This window comes from Lissotriton vulgaris, chromosome 9, assembly GCF_964263255.1.
Source record: "Lissotriton vulgaris chromosome 9, aLisVul1.2, whole genome shotgun sequence".
Lineage (NCBI taxonomy): Eukaryota > Metazoa > Chordata > Amphibia > Caudata > Salamandridae > Lissotriton > Lissotriton vulgaris.
Genome location: NC_141697.1, coordinates 1,111,710,134 through 1,111,730,278, shown reverse-complemented (window position 1 = coordinate 1,111,730,278; position 20,145 = coordinate 1,111,710,134). Strand labels below are relative to the sequence as shown.

Below are 20,145 nucleotides of genomic sequence, written 5' to 3'. Positions count from 1 at the left end.
AGAGATCAATTCAACATGGCTTCTGGTGTTATTAAAGCTTCGCTCAAGGCAGACCCGGAGCAACATGGCAGACCGATCTAATGACAGCCATGCACTGACTTGCTGGGCTACTAACGTCAGACTAACAGAACATGAAAGGACACTCTAGAAAGTGCTACCATTGATAATGGCCTGTTCATTGGTTATGCAGCATTGGGAAATTATCTCATGACAATGCCTACTAGATCATCCCTTACTGCTGTTGGGTTATTATTGTAAATCATTCAGAAGGAGAATTGGTACATGCGTTACTTAGAATTGTAGTGAGCTAATAGTGAATAATTAAATCTCCACCTACCAACATATTTCCCAACTAACTAACTATTTAAAATCCTATTATCTACTGATGATAAAGGGGGCGAGGTTGGAGACGTTAGATAGTACCGATTTTAGATTTAATCAAATTATCAGTTAGAATAAAAAAAAAAGTAATCAAAGCTGGTCTGAAATCCATGAACTGGCAAGACGAACATATATTTCCTTACTCCCAGAATACTAAATCTCTGCGAGTGAGAGCGTTTTCTACTTTCAACTGCACATCTGAAAGCTTTGGTCATGACTATATTTACATTTCGAATTCCTGTCTAAAAGGGGGCCTACGTTGGATTGTAGTCTCCTGCTAAAATCAGATAATCTCATGCGCAAAATGAGGAATTTAATTGAACTGCATCATGTGCATAATGGATGCAATTTGCAGGTGAGTAAAGACATATACCCTGGGGCCACTGGAACTGTGCAGCGTTTTCCTCATAATTATATTGCTCATTAGTGGACAAGAGTTGACAAAAACCCAGCAACACGTGTTGGTGCACAGTGGAAGGCCCTGTCGTTTATTGCTATATTTGGTTTAAACTATGCCAAGAGAGTGTTAAGAAGTGTAAAAATGACAAAATAATGGCGTAATACCTTCAAATCGAGCCAAATCAAGTTTGTTTTCATGGTTAAAAGGTTAGTTAAAAGCATTGCATACCATTGAAACCAAATCAAGTACATTCAGAATGTTAAAACTACTCAAAGCAGTTCTAAAAAACTATTTACATTTTTAACATTAAACAGTGCATTCTAGGTTTGTGCAAAATATCCTGCAATTAAAATACTATTACATATAAAGCAATTTCAAATTAAGAGAATTTGTTTTCATTCTGACCGAGGGGCCGTAGTGCTCATGGTCTATAGTCTCATCGTAACGTATGGTAGGTGTCCGTGGTGCAGCTAAAGGCATACATCTAGCTAGCTTGGAGTACCTGATCATGTGTCTTGACCTATAGAAATGTTACATTTTACTCTGAGTCCTACATTTTTTTTGTTGTAATTTCTTTAAATAGCGGCATAAAAAACGTTATCTCCCTGCAAGCTAGGGGTACAAACGTGCCAGTTAACCAAGTAGGAACCGATCCCTGCATGAGCCTATTTCCAGTTTTCTGAGGATTCGTTTTAGGAGAATTTTACTTTTTGTGCCAAGGGTACTGGAGAAAAAGAAGATGTGGGCTGGGTACTCTTGATTATATCCACAAAGTCTGCAAGTTGGATTTTGCGACTGCTGTTTCCAGAAGGGAATAAGATGTCTTGTCTCCATGTTGCCGAAATGAAAGAACTAATAACATGAGCTGGTGCTTTAATACCATCGAAAAATGCGCTGCCATGTACTCCTGATAGAGCGCGCAGGTCACCCGACTCTGAGTTTACCAGATTTTCACGCACTTGGGCCCATGACGTGATTACGACACTATTTTGTGAGTCGGGCGAGTTTACACACCACTATCAGTACTTTGTAGGTGTCTTCTTTAACACTATTACCATGGTACCTGACTTACCACAGGCACATATTCTCCCGATGAATCATGAGCTAGTTGCGGACAAGTGACAAGATAATTCTAAATACTCTATTCATTCATTAACACTTTGAGATTCTTTAATGACCACAGACACCTGGGGGGGATTTAAGGATTTTATATAGTAAGTAAATTTCAAAGAGATAAGAGAATAAAACTGATGCAAATCAAAACATCAATGATCAAGATTACAACAATAAAGTAGCTATGGATAAGGGCAAGCACCATTGATTGCGAGTGGGATTCTATGGGATAAGGGTAACAGGGAACATGCTATTCAATTCAGGCTTATTCTAGGGTAGATAAGTTTAAACCACATTAGTCGGTGAATTTCTAGAGACCGTTAAGTGATTCAACCCTAATCTTAGTCTATCTGTTAACTAAACTTAAATCTAGACATCAATCCAGGCAAACACACTATTAAAGTAATACAGTTTCAGTATGCCCTACAGGAAGGGAAAAATTGGAACATAACTAATGAACAGTCCGCTTTTACGATATCGGTGATGACAGAGAGATTATCATGGGCATAGAGGCTTTATTAAAGAACAGGAGGAAAAAGGATAGAAACGAACACCCACAGGTTATATTTACCTAGGACAGGAATGAGGACTAACCCTGGCCACGGGTCAGTTTCGGGAAAAGACGAGGACAAGGACCCTCAAGGATTTAGGATGCCAGTAGGTGAGCAGGTACAGCTCACGGACAATCAGGACAGGATACCCCTCAGGACTGGGCTCACCAAAAGGGCACGACCAACACCTGCAGCCTCGGATGCAACGCCTGCGCTACCCCCTCACTGCACGGAATCCGCCAATAACCCCGATTGGGTTCTCGAATCTCCCAGCAAAGTGCTTCGCCAGCACTTAAGACTATTTCCACCCCTTGGAGTTTGTGGAAAGTTTGGACAGAGGGCTCCGCAGCTCTCTGTATCAATCACCTATAGAGTTGTAGGGTCGGTGACAGGTCAGCTATTCGGACAAGTCGGACAATTTCTCTAACTAAAACTAGGCTAGTTATACCCTTTTCGGGTCCCTAGACCGCCCACAAATGTTGCAAGTGACACGGTCCCTAACTTACGATTGGTCAGGAGAGGTGGTTAGAACATTGTCACCACCTAAAATTCTGGGTTCCCATGTTTAATATTAAATTTTCAGTACCCACCCCTTACATTCCTGTTTCCAGGCATACGTGTAGAAGAGAACAATAGAGCACACAGTGGAAAGAAACAAATGTAACGTTTTCAGGTGAAATTCAGCTTCTTCTCCCTGGGTTAAGGGGCAGGTTCCCAGGAGCATCTCCGCTTCGGTAGCCAGCTGGCTGAGTTCCACTGATGCAAGGCTCGGTTCTCATGTCACGTGATCGGGTCCACATAGACTTCTAAGATGGAGAGGCTCCCCACTCCCAGGCCCACAGATACGCGGTACATGAAAAGTAAGCGAAAACAAATTAGAAACACAGGAAAAAATGAATACACTGTACACCATGATAATCTACACTGCCCCCTTACTTCATAATAACTATAGCGGTTAAGAGTTAAGCAGAAATAGACAGAAATGCAAAGCTGCATGGGCAAGCAGAGAGCATGTTTAGAGACAAGCGGCCATTTTAGCTGCAATGCGCATGAGCGAAATATCCCTCCAAAACTGTGAGTGCGTCACATCACATGGGTATGACCGACTCATGCGCAGACTGGATTTCTGCGAAGCAGCCATTCTGTAGTATGCAAGCGTTGTTAGGATTAATAGACACATAGGCAAGCGTCTCTGGGACACCCGCGTGTACTGTAAAAGTGGAATATTAATGACAAACAGGATTGGTTAATACTATTACAAGTTAACGAGGTTCATGAATGTGAGCAAGTCGCTTTACGTGCGAATCCTTGCTCCATCACTCCTGGGGGTGTAAGTTGTTTTAAGAGTTTATCACTGGCCAGGCATGTCACCTTCACACAAATATGCTCTTATCTATTTGGCGAGATGAGATCAGAGTTGACCTATTTAGTGCTTAATTAAATGCAGATTTTCAAATGCTTGTTTTAACAACTGCATTTTGAAATTCCAGGTCTTCATAGCTTTTACGGTGGGGACGATTTCTCGATTGAGACCTCCGAATTCACAGTGCTCACAGTGCTCAGAGTGGTCAAATTTGAAGGTAAGTGAACTACAGTTCACTTACCTTCAAATTTGACCACTGTGAGCCCGTGCCTGAGGTGCATCATCAGAGCTGTGTCAATAATAACTGCGTCAGCCCCGTGCGTGAGGTGCATAATCAGAGCTGTGTGAATAATACCAGCTGTGAGCCCGTGCGTGAGCTGCATCATCAAAGCTGTGTGCATAATAACAGCTGTGAGCCCGTGCGTGAGGTGCATCATCAGAGCTGTGTGATTAATAACTGCGTCAGCCCTCTGCATGAGGTGCATCATCAGAGCTGTGTGAATAATAACAGCTGTGAGCCCGTGCGTGAGGTGCATCATCGGAGCTGTGTGAATAATAACAGCTGTGAGCCCGTCCCTGAGGTGCATCATCAGAGCTGTGTGATTAATAACTGCCTCAGCCCTCTGCATGAGGTCCATCATCAGAGCTGTGTGAATAATAACAGCTGTGAGCCCGTGCCTGAGGTGCATCATCAGAGCTGTGTGAATAATAACAGCTGTGAGCCCGTGCCTGAGGTGCATCATCAGAGCTGTGTGAATAATAACTGTCAGCCCCGTGCCTGAGGTGCATCAGAGCTGTGTGAATAATACATGCGTCAGCCCCGTACGTGAGGTGCATCATCAGAGCTGTGTGAATAATACCTGCCTCAGCCCTGTGCGTGAGGTGCATTATCAGAGCTGTGTGAATAATACCCGCTGTGAGCAACCGCATACTCTTGCACGCACTCTCCCTGCTCACCAATTCAAAGTTTGCTAAAAATGTTATGCAACGCATTGTCATACACAACACCAATAACTCAAACTTTAATGCTGCTAGACCTATTCCATTGTAAATGCTTGTTTAAAATTGTTTTTTAAATGGGTTGTGTTATGTGCACAGCAGATGTTTGGTTAAGGGGGCATCACCAAGGTGCTGCAAAGTACAGGGTGTTTCGGTTTGGGATTCAACAAGAAATACAGGCAGAATTGCAGAGGCTGGAGAGTGAAGACATCATAGAAGAGAAGGTTGGCCCCTATGTTGCAGTATTGAAGGCCAGTGGAGAGCCAATATTATGTATAGACTTGAGAGAATGAAATAAGAGTATTGTGGTTGGCCGGTATCCCAGTGAGGGAAGTTCTCAAGAGAGGTAAATATTATAATAAAATATACAAAGTGCAAATTTGCTAAAATCTCCATTGAATTTCAGGTAGTGGGATTAAACCTAAAGGCGAGCTAATAAACCATAATTCAGCAACTGCGATAAGAAAGAGATATGATTTCTAGGAATGGCATAATATTTTTGTTAAAGGGTTTGTGAAGAGTAGGAAAATTAGAAGCTTTTTGAGGCAAGGTGGATTTTGTTTACGATTAGTGAGTTTACCAATATAAGGGAACTCATCTCAGCCCCTAATTTAAAAATGTTTGTTTCAGCTGTAAAATCTACATTCATCACAGATGCTAGTCTGAAAGGGTTAGTTACAGTTTTGGTACAGGTGATGGCAAGGTAGAAAACAATATTGTTTGTGTCACAGACTTTAAACCTCCCAGAAACCTGCTACTCCGTTATTGGGAGAGGGGTGCCAGCGATTTTTCTGGGCAGTCGGGAAGCTTAAAAAGTTGTAGTGGGGTGATGAGTTCTGAATTAAAACTGATCATAATCCTCTTGAGGAAATTTTCAACCAAAATAGGGATGGATGCCAATTAAAGTAGGGTATCTAATGGGCAATATCTCTACAAGAGTTTAAGTTCGAGGTTCAGTAAGTATTGGTAGTTAAAATTTAGATAACAGATGCTTTGTCAATAATATTGCCATATGTACTTGATAGTCCGTTAGAAGGAGAATTGGAGGAAGATGAGGACAATTAAGTGTGTGAAATTGAGGGAAGCTTCATTTCTGAGGACAAGTTTTGATACGTCATGATAATTGAATGGGATAACAGGAGAGAAAGCAGTGAACAGTGTAAGAAAAAGAGTTTGTAAAAGATTGATTGGCAGAAAGGCTATGGTTGAAATACAAAGGTTCTAGATTGGTTCCAATGAAGTCACTCATGGAAGAGCTAGTTGATTTGAATCATGAGAAATACCAAGGTATGTCTAAAATAAGAGATTGAGGTTGACTTATTGACAGCCAGATATGGAAGTGTCGGTGAAAAGGGTGATGAGGGATTACTTAGAGTGTAGGTAGTGATAACCAATGGTTATTAGAAAGTTTCCTGTGTCTCAATAAGGTGGTTGCATTAGACATTCTGGTTCTTAATCATAATGAATTAAGGCAAGTGTATGCTGTTATACTCTGAGACGTACTCAAGATGGCTTAGGTCTTTTAGGTGAGTTGCATTGCGACAAGATGTATTGTAGAGTCTATTCTGCAATGAAGGCTTCCCCAACACAATATTTACAGACAATAATGTGCAGCTAGTGTCCAGATATATTGAAACATTTCTTGAGAAAAAATGAACTCAAGCATAAAAAGTGTGGATTGTATATTCTTGAAGCAAGTGACATGGTGAAGCGAATCAACAGATTAATTAAAACATTCAGATGGAAATAAAAAATGGCAAAGAATGTCAGAGAATGGAAGGATGAAGTAAACAGAAGGGTGGTGGTGAATAGGCTGACCCCACATTCAGTACCAAGAAAATGCATTTTGGATTGTTTAGAGGAAGGAAGGGCAGTTCCACTGTGACTCCATCATAGGTGGATAGATAAGGACTCTAGCTTAAATGGAGTTCAACTGGCTTGGAGAAAAAGAGAGATGTGAAGGCCAGAGAAAGGAAAGCATGGTTTGATGATAAGAGAGCTGTTAACTGTTGCAAAGGTAGATGAATGGTTTTGTATAAAGATATCCTTAAGCAGCAAACACAATTCAACTTTTTCAGAGCCTTTGAAGTAATTAAGTTGTTTAATAATGCATTGAAGACTGAGACCCACAAGTATGGAATCTTAACTGAATAACCAGAAGGTGTAGCTGAGTGAAAATGTCCCTAAGCACCTTGCTGTTTTGTAATATGTGGTGTTACTTAGTGTCTCTCACACGCTGTTTCTGTTGCATGTGTGCTGTAAAAGTAGATTTGGATGTATTATATTAGAGTAATTGGAGTAAAACTAGATACAATTAAAACAAGCTTATTTTTGGAGTTATTAAAATTATACTTTTGTAGTGTAGGTCCTATATTCCCAATAGGCTCTGCGTATTGGAATAATATATCCTATAGATATGACGTAGGACTTATGTCTACTAGGTCTCTATCCAATATATTAGACTTAATTGTGAGTGCCAGCTAGCTCAGAGGTCAATAGAAACTTTTTTGAGTTCTCAAGAAGGGATTTAGTTTCTGACAACCGCATAAACATGACAAATTTGTATCCCCAAGATAAAACTGATCTTCAGAGTCATGGAAACAATAGATAGATATTTTACTCAGTCATTCGTGCATGGTTCGTTTAAGCAGAGGTGCAGAGAAATAGATATACGGACGTTTTCAATAAAAGTATTTATTGAACAGTCTTCTTTCTCAAACAGAAGAAACGAACTGCTACAATCGTGATACTGGTTGCAAAGTATAATGTGCACAGTAAGAAGAGTAGAATAAAATAATTCTGTAAAAGCATTGTATGGTTCCTAGACCATAGATAAATACATACATAAATAACTAAGGCTAAAAAGTACTCAACTGGTGCTTATAAAATACGCCTACCCCGATGACCTAAGCTAAGTCTAGTACGAGGGAAGATGTAAGTGAGGTGTAGCATAAATTTAATATTCTTTGCCAATAATGTATCCAAGATTTCTCTTGGGGTCTAATCCGCTCCGTACCTTGGTTTAGAATGAAGAAGGTCAGGCTCAGGACTCGATTTCCCAACAACCCGCAAGGCTAGCTTGGAAACACTGGAGCTGGATTTCTCGGCCAGAGAAAAGACAGCGTCTCTCAGTGCGTCTGCTGGGGGGTCGGCTTCCTTTGGCACTTGCTGTAGCAGGATCTGTCAGGCAAGTAGATAGTCGAACTGCTCCATAACACTGTGTGTTTGCTAAGGCAAGTGTGGGCATATTTATACCTTGAAGGTGCCGAGTTTGACGTAAAGGTGGACATAATAACGTAATCAAAGAGTCTCAGTTCTTTGAAAACTCCATGAGTTCTTGGACAAATCAATATTCAAGCAAGGGGAAGTCCCTAGCTGCTGAAGCCAAGTATTCCAAGAAATCGTTGTGGATTTTCGGAACTAGTGGAAGTAGCCATGCCGTATTTGGACTGCATGAGCTATGTCTAAATATGGTTATGATTTCTATGCCTATATACGGACATGGTGATTTATACCTAATATAAGGGCATGAATCGTAAAAATTACACCAGGGTCCTAAAATGCTATACAACACTTTTGTATATTAAAATGATAGTTTTCTGTTTGCGAGCAAAGTGGTCCTTCTGCCAGTAACTAAGTGGCACAAGTAATAGCTTGAAAGTTAGGTGTATTCTCCAATAGAAAGTGTCACAGCCAGCTAACTGCTCTTGCACATCAGCTGTTCTGATCTCCCACCAATTCTTGTATTCTAGTTCTAAATGTTTAATCTCCATCTCACATTCCATCTGTCTGCATAAGGTAAACCATCCTAAAATACTGCACATCTCTTAATGTACATTACACTACTAAACCAACGATTGTAACCTAACTACAATAACTGCAAAATAAAACAGTAACCATGATGTCAACGATTCGAAGTAACCTCATAATTAATTGGCATGGTAAAGGACTGTTACAGTTGTATCCTAGAGTGCTTGTTTTTTTAGCTGTAATCTATAGAAAGTGCAAACTATTGTGGAATTACTCTATTGCGAATAAAAGCGGCAGAGAAAAAAATAACCTGCTGAGTCCCCAATTTACCCCTTATCCAATGAAGATTTTTTTTTTATTTTCGGCCACTAATTTTGTCAGTAATCTCTGTCTGTAAAACAAAATTCAGGAAAATTTGAAACTCTGCTTAAAAATTAAAGGATCGGCAGAACCAACGGAAAACTCAATCGTTTTCAACACAGCAATCCTAGAGTAATGTGTTTGTGTAGTATTTCAAAATATTTCAAAGTTTCTCATCATGTACATCAGTATATTACTCTTTAGATAGCCATTCATCTCAACATTTTTTCATGAAATGACCATGATGACATTTAACAAAGTCTCACTGATATGATGTACTGCTTCCAGCTTTGAATATGAATTCTATTTAATGGGGATATGAATTATGTTTTTGCACCGACTGCTGGCTTAGCTTTGAAAAAGGATTCTAGTTTAATGTCTCCACCTCATTTCCACCATTATTTGCAATTGATGTCATTTAACTGGGCCCATACATACCTCTTCATCAGTAGCACTTTTGCGACCACAATCCACCATTGGAGCGAAGAATTATTAGTTTACTAGAACCCATACTCGATCAATAGTGGGTCTGTTGTGACCACAATCTGCCATTAGGTGCACGTAGTGTTAATTGTTTGTCAGAACCAATATTAAATCTGTAGTGGCACTGTTGTTCTCAACGTATTATTTGGAATGCTTTAGAATCTGATGTACATTCTGTTAAATCTTATTGTTGAGCAGACTGCTCTCCATCAGCTCACATCATCCCCTATTTTTTTTTTTTTTTAGTTCATTGCTCTTCAAACATGGCTATTTCTGGTAGCTTTTTGCAGTATTTTGTTAAATGATTCAATTCAGTACTTTTCTGCCTCAGGAGTTGTAGAAAGTGTATTTCATAATAAAAGGCATAAATAATGCAAATGGTGGAATACCTATTTTTCTTCACCTTTCACTGTAGAAAGGTTTCCCAAAACTGGGATGAGGTTGTGTAGAGGGGTTTTTAACTTGACTTTGTTTTCATGTAGACACCGCAGACTGATTTGCTGTTAACATTTGGAACATCCATGAGCCCTATGTCCCAGAAATAGTACAAACCTGGCTTAACAGCTTCTTGTACCAAATATGTGTTTGTTCTGTAAGTTTTCATTCTTTTCTCTCAATACATTGATGTAAAAAAACGTTTTTTTTCTTTCTAGTTTTATCTACAAGACACTAAAAGTAGTAACGGAACCTTTATAAACAGCCAACGATTGAGTCGTGGCTCTGAGGAAAGTCCACCATGCGAAGTCCTCTCTGGTGATATCATACAATTTGGGGTAGATGTGACTGAGAATACCCGGAAAGGTAAGCAAGTGAATCAGTTTTGTGTAATCATGTAATTTGGTATGTTTATATAATCTGGAAACAATGCAGCTATCACAATCTTTTGTTAATAATGTTACCTACTATATAAAGGAGGCTGGGTTATTGTGGTATCAGAGGCTGGACATGAAGCAGATTTTGTAATAGAAATGAGTACTCGCACTGCAGTGAAACATTCAGATTATCAAGCGCGTCTAAGGCTTGAGCTTGACTTCATTTTTTTTCTTCAGAGAATGAAGTGAAGCAAGGGATATCCCCTTTGGTCAGCTAAAATTATCTGATACAGGATTTGTATCCTACTTTCTTCCCAGGGCCATATAAGTGACAGCTGCACAATCTTGGTGTTTTCGATTTGACAACTATTTGACACACAAGAGTTCCCCATCATTGGCTATTTCATAGGTTCACGTGCTTGAATCTTTTCGTGTTTTCAGACTCCTGGTAACATCACACACATAAGTAAGCAGCATTAACATGCATGCTTTTTAGTATAGTAATGTCTGTTCCTCATTTTTCACTCCAAACTTCAGCCAATAAAGGTGACACTGAACTTCGTGCATGCAAGTTGCCACTATAGCTAAAATTCCTAATGCATGTTTGTTAGCTGCTACCCTTCCAGAATTATATCAAAAGCAGGTTCACCATATGAGTAATTTCAACATTGACATTCAAACCCTATACTAAACTGTAGGTGCAAGCCTTACCTGGAGCCTGTGGCTAGGTCCTGAGCAAGGGGAAAATAATTTCAGGACCATTACCATTCTGTCGATGATAATGGAGGAAGCATTTGAAGTAAAAAGGCAGCCTTGAGACCATGCACTCCTAGCAACCTAAATAGGTTTCATTTGCTAATTCTGTTAAACAATGTATTAACCACCCCCAGCCACTCCATATGCCAAAAGGTAGCTCCATTTGCCAGTCTTTGTTCCATAAGACTCTGAATGACAGGTGAAGGAGCACTTGTTTATGCATTTAACAGAGTGCCCCTCCTTAGTAGCTAATTTTATCAGGATACCCCTTTTGCTGTAAAAACCAGAAGGATTAACACATTGATGTTAAATAAATGAACATATTCTTCTTCTGAAGCTAATTCTGATGAGGAATATTACTCCCTTAATTGTAGCCTAAAGGTTGCTCACAAAAACCTCTGAAACCTTCTTGGCCATCTTCCTTCGACTGATGCCCTGAAGGTGATCATTGTAATGGAATGAGTGATTCCGGGGGAAGGTGCAATGGCTCCAACACCAGGATATTCCCTACTAGATGGCACTTCCTGTTTACATGCACTAATAGAAGGATCTTCTAAAGAGTTATGTTTACTTATTATTTCTAAGCAGGAGCACTGCTATGTGATTTTAAGGGGCACCCCCGTTGCTCTGTGAAGCGAAAATCCATCCTAAAGCTTATATTGAAAAATAGGTAGCATCTTCTCAAAACCACAATGTTGACTCCTGTCAAGGGGATACCAGAAATTGGAAGCATTCCCCACTTTGAAATAAAAGATCTGACACAAAACAAGTGAGCTGACCCCCTCCCTAGGAGACGTCCCCCTTTCTCTTCCATCTGAGCATCTATCTATTAATCCATTCACCCATAAATATCCATTATTTCATCTGCATATTCTTACATGCAGCCATTTTTTCGACCATTATTCATTCTTTATCCATTTCATCAATCAATCCATCCACGATGCCCCTGACTCCTTTCATAGCGACAAGGCTTGTGAATAAGTGCAAAGTGACAAATGTGAACAAGCATACCAAAGAGATCAACCAACCTCTGACTTTTTTAATAATGTATTTTAATAAAGAAACTGCATAGGAATCCTGTGGTGCCATCTACCATGATACTGGGCAAAAAGGTCGAACTCTGAGTATCTTTGGGAAGAGGATCAACTTAATGCAAGCAAACACAATGAAACTAGTGAATACCCTACCCACAGTGTTTCATTATAGTAACCATAGGTGGTATGGAGTCTCGCCATTCACGGAGCTCACTTAAGAGGAAACGAGGACTGAAGGTAAAGGTTTACTAAGAAAGGGGAAGTAACGTTTCTGGAATTGATTCCATAATTGACTCCATTGCAGTATTCTGTCACCCGTTGAGTACATCAAAGAGAACAAAAAGTGAGGGGTGGAGTACTTGCAAATAGTCTAAGCACTTGCAATCACTAGGTGCAGCCTTTCTACCCATCGTTTTTCACCCCCTGTGCCACTTTAGAAAGAGGTCCATTACATGCAGTTATGTAACACTGGGAAGGGTGGCTCTATACCTATGAAGGTGCACAGAAATATCTTGGATATGCCCAACAACATAAAAATGATTTTTGGAAAGTGTGTTAACACTGGAGGCAGATTTGATCAGTTACTTTCAGTCCATACCATTAGTTTGTAAGGACAAGCGCACTCTTAACAGGAGATGCCTGGCTCCTGAACCGCACCTGGCGGTCATCATTGGGGGCAGTGGCCCGTTTTTGGTTTTAGTGTTTCTCATATTTTATTTAGTTTGCCTTTGGTTACCAGTAGTTTTCCTTCTCAATGTAGCTTAGGAAGTGTAATAGGGGTTGCTGGACAATCGTTAAATGTTTATTTTTCCCACACGGTTTCCCCTTGTACAAGCGACGTATAGCGCTGACTGCCATGTTGCCCAATGCCGGCCTACAAAAATTGCTGTACAGCATGTCCACGGCGATTTCGTGCTGAAGGCGCACTAGAGGCCAGCCCATCTGGGCCGGTTCGCACTCTGACCCTGCTCAGCGCCAGCCCCCCTGCCGGTTTTACCTCAGAACCCAGCAAAATAATTTGCTACTAAGAGAACTAACTCCTTGGATTAAATCCCATAGGTAAGTGCTGCCCTGGCCCATCCCTTAGTTGTAACAGTGGTGAGGCCCCACAGAGTTGACCCTGGTGTAATCTTTCCTTAACTAACTTTAAGGTGAGATCAATGCAGCCTCCCATGCTCCCCACGTCTGATTTAATAGACAAATCACATTTGGTACTGCATGTTAATCAACGCTAGTTCACTTGTAAAAAACAAATCCGAGGTTGCAGAATTCCTGGAAACCCACACACTTGACATTGCCTTCGTAATAGAGACATGGGCTGATGCTTTGTCTAGTAAGATTTGGTCTCTGCAGTCCCGGGCGGTTTTCCATTGCCAGGCAGGACCATCCGAGGAAAAGAGGCAGAGGTCTATTGATTGATTACTGTGACCATTTTAGGTCGACCTTTTCCGCTCTTATACCTACATTTGAATGGGAAACATTTTCCTTCAAAATGGAACTTAGCATTAAGAGGTCCTTCTCTTGTGGTCCAAACACCTCTTTTTGGTCACCTAATTGGTGACCCACAAATTTAGCATGCTCCCAACACCTGTCACCAAAGCAAATAACCTTGGAATAATCTTCAAGTCGGCTCGATCGTTTAAGCACCAGGCTAATGCCACCACTTCCTACACCTTTTACACCCTAAAAATGTTCTGGAAAATCTTCCCATTTTTACCTAATGATCTCCCAAAACAGGGGTCCTCTTTCTAAATTAGCCTATTGCACTGACCAGGTTTTCCTGATTGCTGCTGCACTACTTTTGGTAGGGACTCTCAGGCATCAGTCTGACAAACTGGGGAGGCTGATGTTTTATTACCACTACTGCTAAACAGTGGAACACACTTCCAGCAAATTTTAAAATTCCTCCTAACTGCTTCCGTTCAAGAAGGCCCTCAAACATGGCTTTTTACTCTATAGGAACTTATCAGTAATAGTTATTGGATTTTTATCTGTAACGCCTTCCGGCCAAAACACCTCTCCTATCAGGCTGTTAGCACCTGAAAGTCTCTTGGCAGTAGTTTGCACTTTACATTTTTTTTAAAACCAATTTAATTGGGTTTTTGCAAACAAACAACCCTGTCATCATGGTTTCGTGCACATTCCAGAAGTTACTTGTAATGGAGGGTCTCATCAGAACACGGGGAACAGCAAACAATTCCCACCCCCCTCAAGAGTCAGTACATAGTTACATAGTTGTAAGAACAGAATGTTGTAGCTGAATACACAAAGGTGGGGGACTGGGCAGTGGGTGAACATCTCTGCAGGACCTTTGCATCTAAAGTCAGACAGAATAAAACGTTCGATGTATATAGTAGACCACAATTTGTCTCAGCTCGGTGGCAGTCTGGGTGACAGTGCCAAAGAAGCTATGGGAGTGTCTGACTCAGGGGTGGAGAAGCTATACACCCGTGCTTCCCAAGCACAGGCTATGTCTACAGTGCCTATCCCACGTCTAGCCTCTCTCAGGAGTAATCTCTTTTCGCAACCCTCCAACCTCTCCAGTTCCCTTTTCCGTGTAATTATATAGGGCCCCTTTGCAACTTCCAATTCCTGGTGATCTCATGCTTGGCCAGGATAAATGCCAAGTCTTGAAATTTACTCAGGACTGGTTTTGGACGTGCGAGGAAACCAACCCAGGAGACAGTGGCTCAGTGAGTAAGGAATTTCTTCCTCAATGGCTGCTTCAATCCTAGTTATCACCTCCTCCTTTGCAGTGAGTGTCAGGACCAAAACATATGTAGGATAGGAGCTCTCCTCTTCTGCCACCGTGGACAGGCCGCATTTGCCTGATGGAAATAGCTACCCATCCATTCCGGGGTAAGATGTGCTCTATGGAGGACATCATTGATTAATTTAAAGCATGCTTTCCTGGAGACCTACTCTCTAGAATACTGCCCCAGTCCTTGGCAGTAACAGGCATTCCCAGATCCTCTCCCCATCGTGATCTCAGGTGTTATAGTGGTTGTTGGATGTCTCCTCGTATTGCTCTGTATAGGCATGATATCATCTTAATCAATCATTTGTAGAGCACACTAATCACCTGTGAGGGTCTCTAGGTGCTTGGGGCTAGCGGGCTGCAGCTACTGCTCGAACAGCCAGGTTTTGAGAAGTCTCCTGAAGGTCAACAGGTTCTGGGTATGTTGCAACTGAGTGGGTAGGGTGTTCCATGTCTTGGCGGCGAGGTAGGAGAAGGATCTGCTGCCGGTGGAGGTCCTGTGGATGCGTGGGCTGGTGACGAGGGCGAGTTCGGCGGAACGAAGCTGACGGTTTGAGTTGTAGAAGGTGAGATATTTGTTGAGGTACGCTGGTCCGGCGTTGTGGAGTGCTTTTGTGAGCTTGGGTGAGGAGCTTAAAGGTGATCCTCTTGTTGACTGGGAGCCAATGCAGGTCTTTCAGGTGGGCGGTGATTTTGTAGTCTTTACTGGAGCTTGGCCGTGGTTCTTGCGTAGAGGGCATTGCTGTAGTCTAGTCTTTTGCTGACGAGGGCCTGGGTGACTGTCCTTCTGTTACCGGTGGGGATCCATTTGTAGATCTTGCACAGCATGCGGAGGGTGTTGAAGCAGCATGAGAAGACTGCCTTGCCTTGCTGGGACATTGAGAGTGATGACTCCAGGACGAACCCCCGGTTGAACTCCAGGTTGCATGCGTGGTTGGTGGGTGTGGGTGCAGCTCCCAGGATGGCTGGCCTTCAAGAGTCGTCCCAGGCGGAGGGGGTGGAGCCAAGGATGAGGACCTCTGTCTTGTCTGAGTTAGGTTTCAGGCGGCTATTCCGCATCCAGTAGGCGACGGCCTTCATTCCTTCTTGGAGGTTGGTTTTGGCGGTGGCGGGTTCTTGGTAAGTGAGAGGATCAGCCGAGTGTCGTGGGCGTTGGAGACTATGTTGAGGTTGTGCGAGGGAACTATGTTGGTGAGCGGTGCCATGTAAACGTTGGAAAGGGTAGGGCCGAGGGATGATCCTTGGGGCACGCCGCAGATGACCTTGGTGGCTTAAGAACGGAATGGGGGGGGGGTGAACCCTCTGGGTTCTGTCGGTGAGTAAGGAGGTGGTCCATTCCAGGGCTTCGTCGCAAATTCCTGCATAGAGTAGGCGTATGCCTAGGGTGTGGTGGCAGACGGTGTTGAAGGCGGCCGAGAGGTCCAGGAGGATGAGAGCCACGGTTTTGCCGCTGTCCGATAGGGTCCTAATGTTTGTGGCAGCAATGAGGGCGGTTTCGGTGCTGTGATTGCTGCGGAATCTAGATTGGGACTGGTCCAGGATGTTGTTCTCCTTGAGGAAGTGGGCCAGTTGCCCATTGACTACCTTCTCGATGACTTTCGCCGGGAATGGAAGCAGGGAGAAGGGACGGAAGTTCTTGAGGTCCTTTGGGTCCGCTGTGTTTTTTTTTTAGTAGGGCGTTGATCTCGGCGTGCTTAATGGTACCTGTAGAGGTTCCTATATATTGATAGTACTCAAGTGTGTGGGGTTCACAGGAGCCAGTATCCCAGTGTTTCCTTAGTGCCCCTGTGACCGCCCTATGTAGGAGAAAATGTCCCTGCAGCAGATCAAATTCTGCTCGGAACTCCTCATAAGGGAAGCAGCTCTGATACCCAAAAGAGGTCCCCATCATTGTTGCCCCGCTTCAGTCCAACTGTTGAGTCCCCCCATCCACCCTCCACACCCCAGTTCATGTAATTGGCAGGTCTTTCAGTAGAGAGAGGTAGTTCAGGAGAATATGGCACTTTGCTTGGTGTGGGAATAGGTTTTTAAAAAAACAAATGACATCACCTGAAATACCTGGTAGAGGTGTCTTTTACTCTCAGCAATACCTTAGTGAGGTTGCAAATGGGCCAGCTTCTTAGTCCGGTCCCGTCTGCTCACCAGTCACTGGAGAAGCCATTGTAACTTGGCACCATGAAATAAGTCTCAAAGTTAGGGGCTGCTAGCCCTCCGGTCACTGATGAGCACTGCACCGTAGTCCGTGCTACTTGTCTACATCCCTCTCCCCATATAAAGGCAGTATTAAAAGAGTCAAGGTTTCTGAATATTGCTTGTGGTATCTATACCGGAAGTGGGGAAGAGCCACCATCTTTTAAAAGTACTATTCAGCCTGCTACAGAGAGCAGTAGGCTTTTCTAAAAATCCATATGGGAGCGGGGGGATCGTACCGCCTGTCCCACATTGCCGTCCAAAAGATCAGCACATTCCTGGTAAATCTAGTCCCCCAGGTAAGCCAAACAGCGGGTTCCCACTGCAGCTGAGTGAAGCCCTCCTCCAGTGGGTCTTTGTGTGGTACAGTGGGGAATAACCTGAATTTCTGTCAGTTTACTTTTAAGCCAGATAGAAGTTAAGAGTCCCCCAACATGGCTCTGGCTCCGTCAGATCCTCCCCTAAATTATGTATGAAGTTTAGTAGGTAATCTGCAGAGAGTGCTATGCGATTATAGTACCGCCTGATTTGTAATCCCTGAGCGACCCATCCTAATCTTAAATAGGCAGCCAAAGGCTCCAGACCAACACTAAGAACAGGGGAGACAGGGGCATCCTTGTCGTGTCCCACTAAATATCTTGCAGATATGACCCTCCCCATACAGACTTGAGCAGTTGCATCTGTATAAAGCAGTCTTGTCCATGTGAGAAAGTTTCCGCCCAGATCCATCTGTAATTTTTCTTCATATAGGTAGTGCCATTCCAAGCTGTCTAATGCCTTTTCAATATCGTCAGCGAAAACTGCAGCACTTGCTCGATCGTAGTCTCAGGCTGCTATTATGGCCAGTAGCCTTCGGATATTGACAGCTGTATTTCGTACTGGAATGAATCCCGATTGATCTGAATGAATCCATTTGGACATTAAGGGTAAAAGTCTGGTTGCCAGTATCCTACTTAAGATCTTATAATAGATGTTTAACATCCACAGTGGCCTATATGTTGTGCAATCATGTGCCAGTTTCCCTGGTTTTAGGATGGAGACTGAGCACCACCCTAGTGGTGTCTGGGTGACACCGGAAGTTCTTTGCCACAGCTTGCACATTACCAGTCTGGGTGTTAATTCCGTAGATTAGGTAGCATAAAACTCAGCTGGGAATCCAGCTGTTCCTGGGGTCTTGTTGCTTGCCATGTTAACGGCACCTGTAGTTATCTCTTGTGGAGTAATGTCACCACCCAACTCCTCTGCCTCCTCTTCAAGGCGCAGAAGGTGCAGTGCCCCAAGGAATGCCTCTGTTGCCGGGATGTCAGATATTGTGACACTTTTGTACAGGGTCGAGTAATAGTGGTCAAAGAGGTCATTAATTTCATCCTGGTACATATGTGCTCCCTTCCCCTGCTGTCAATTTCCACTATGGGTGAGCTGTGTTTTGACGAGTTAGCTAGCCAGGCCATAAGAGAACCCGACTTGTCACGCTCAGCATGCGTCCTATCCATATATTGTTTAAAGCCGAAGCATTGAAGCCGTAATATCTGAGTCACTACAGGTTTTAGTTCTGGGCGCCTTGGTTTCCGGCTTTCTACTTCCCTCGGATCATGTTAAGCAGTCAGAACTTATGCCAATAGGGTGTCTCTGATCCCCTTTGACTCTGCTAGGCTCTGGCCCCAGACCACTGCCTTAAAGGCATCCCACTCCAGTTGTGGTGGGGAGGCCATAGCAGCTTTGCCAGTGAAGTACTGGAGTATTTTGACTGGCTGTTTCCCGAAATACTTGGTACTCTTAACGATTCTGGTTTTAGCTACCAGATAGGGATAGTAGGTCTAGTCTAGGCCCAACGTAATTGTAGAATATTAGGATTATGGCCTGAGATGATGCGTGCTAGATGTTCGACTGTTAGTTTGCGCTTTATAACTAAAATAAAAAGTAAAAATCATATTTACGCCTTTAGAGGGCACCTTTATCAGCGACTGCCTGTTGCAGGCATGGTGTCAACTATATGAGCAACAAAGGCTGCAGTTTGAAAGCCACCATAAAAAAAACAGTCATAGCAGTAGCCCTAAAGGCATCCCTCAGTACTGATCACAGGAAAAGACGAAGACAGCCTGGTTTGCACTGGCTTTACCCCATATCTTATCCACACATGTGAGGGTAAATAAGGATGGGTTGGTGGCTGGGAGTAAGGGATGTCCGACTAATGCAGCATCTGCATGCACAATCACATACAGGATTGGCACAAATTTATCGGACTGCTCTGCAGCCAAATCTTTAACTTGGCTGGACATCATCATCTGTCTAAAATATAGATCATAGCTTATCTCCTTTGACTCCAGAATGATTACTGCTGTAAATTACTTTCCTTACAAGCCTGTAAGTAAAGAAGGAAGCTTTATTCAACAGCTCTCCAGTGTGGCCTTCGATAAAACTGACAACACCTTGAAACAACGTATCATACATTCCAGATAGAATGCTCAATAAGAACATTCTGTGTAACATATCCTCCTGTCACAACATTTCAGATTACATAAAGAATTACAGTTTAAAACAAATGTGCATATTTACATAACATATTGGCGATTACCAAAATGTTTGTCTATTACTTTATCTCTGTATCTACTTGGCAATTGTATCTTCCTTTTCTTGTTATGGGTACCTTCTTCCACAGCTGAATGCTCTATCTCATTGCCATCACTCATGTTAACCTTCCATTCTTCTATTCCATTGATAACAACTTAATCATTATCACAAACCACAACTCCACTCTTATTCCACACAGTGCCATTTTCCACCTTAACATAGCTCAATTCTACCTTTCTAAAACTCTAAGCCCTGGAAACTCTTTGGCCAAAATAATCACAAATCAATTTAGCCAAGATATTCAATTCTTCATCATTCTTGTATGCCTAATTCTATTCATATTCAGTAATTTCTCCTTACTCTGCGGAGCCAACCGACCTTCATCCTCTGATTGTTCCATGTTGGGGCCATATTCATGTCTCTTTAACATCTTAATTCTCGGTAAACTGTGTGCATATCCATTATCATTCCATTCAAATTTAACTACATGAATCTAAATAAGATGCCCATCTGGCAGTTCGGTGTGATGCATGCCCTAATACTTTTGGAGTCAATAACTGTACCAAAAGTTTGTGATCATTGCAGGATTTTAAATGATGTTCCCCATACATGTGTGATGAAATA

The 20,145-nt window shown here is 42.4% G+C and overlaps 1 protein-coding gene across 8 annotated transcripts in view; it reads left to right on the top strand.

Moving 5' to 3' along the window:
• Window positions 1-20,145, top strand: part of SLMAP (sarcolemma associated protein) — a 1,163,639-nt gene that overhangs the window by 159,157 nt on the left and 984,337 nt on the right. For all 8 annotated transcript variants that reach the window (XM_086939108.1, XM_086939110.1, XM_086939104.1 and 5 more), the window contains exon 2: window positions 10,054-10,201. In XM_086939108.1, coding sequence (XP_086795234.1) covers window positions 10,054-10,201 — 148 coding nt within the window. The remainder of the gene's footprint in view (window positions 1-10,053; window positions 10,202-20,145) is intronic.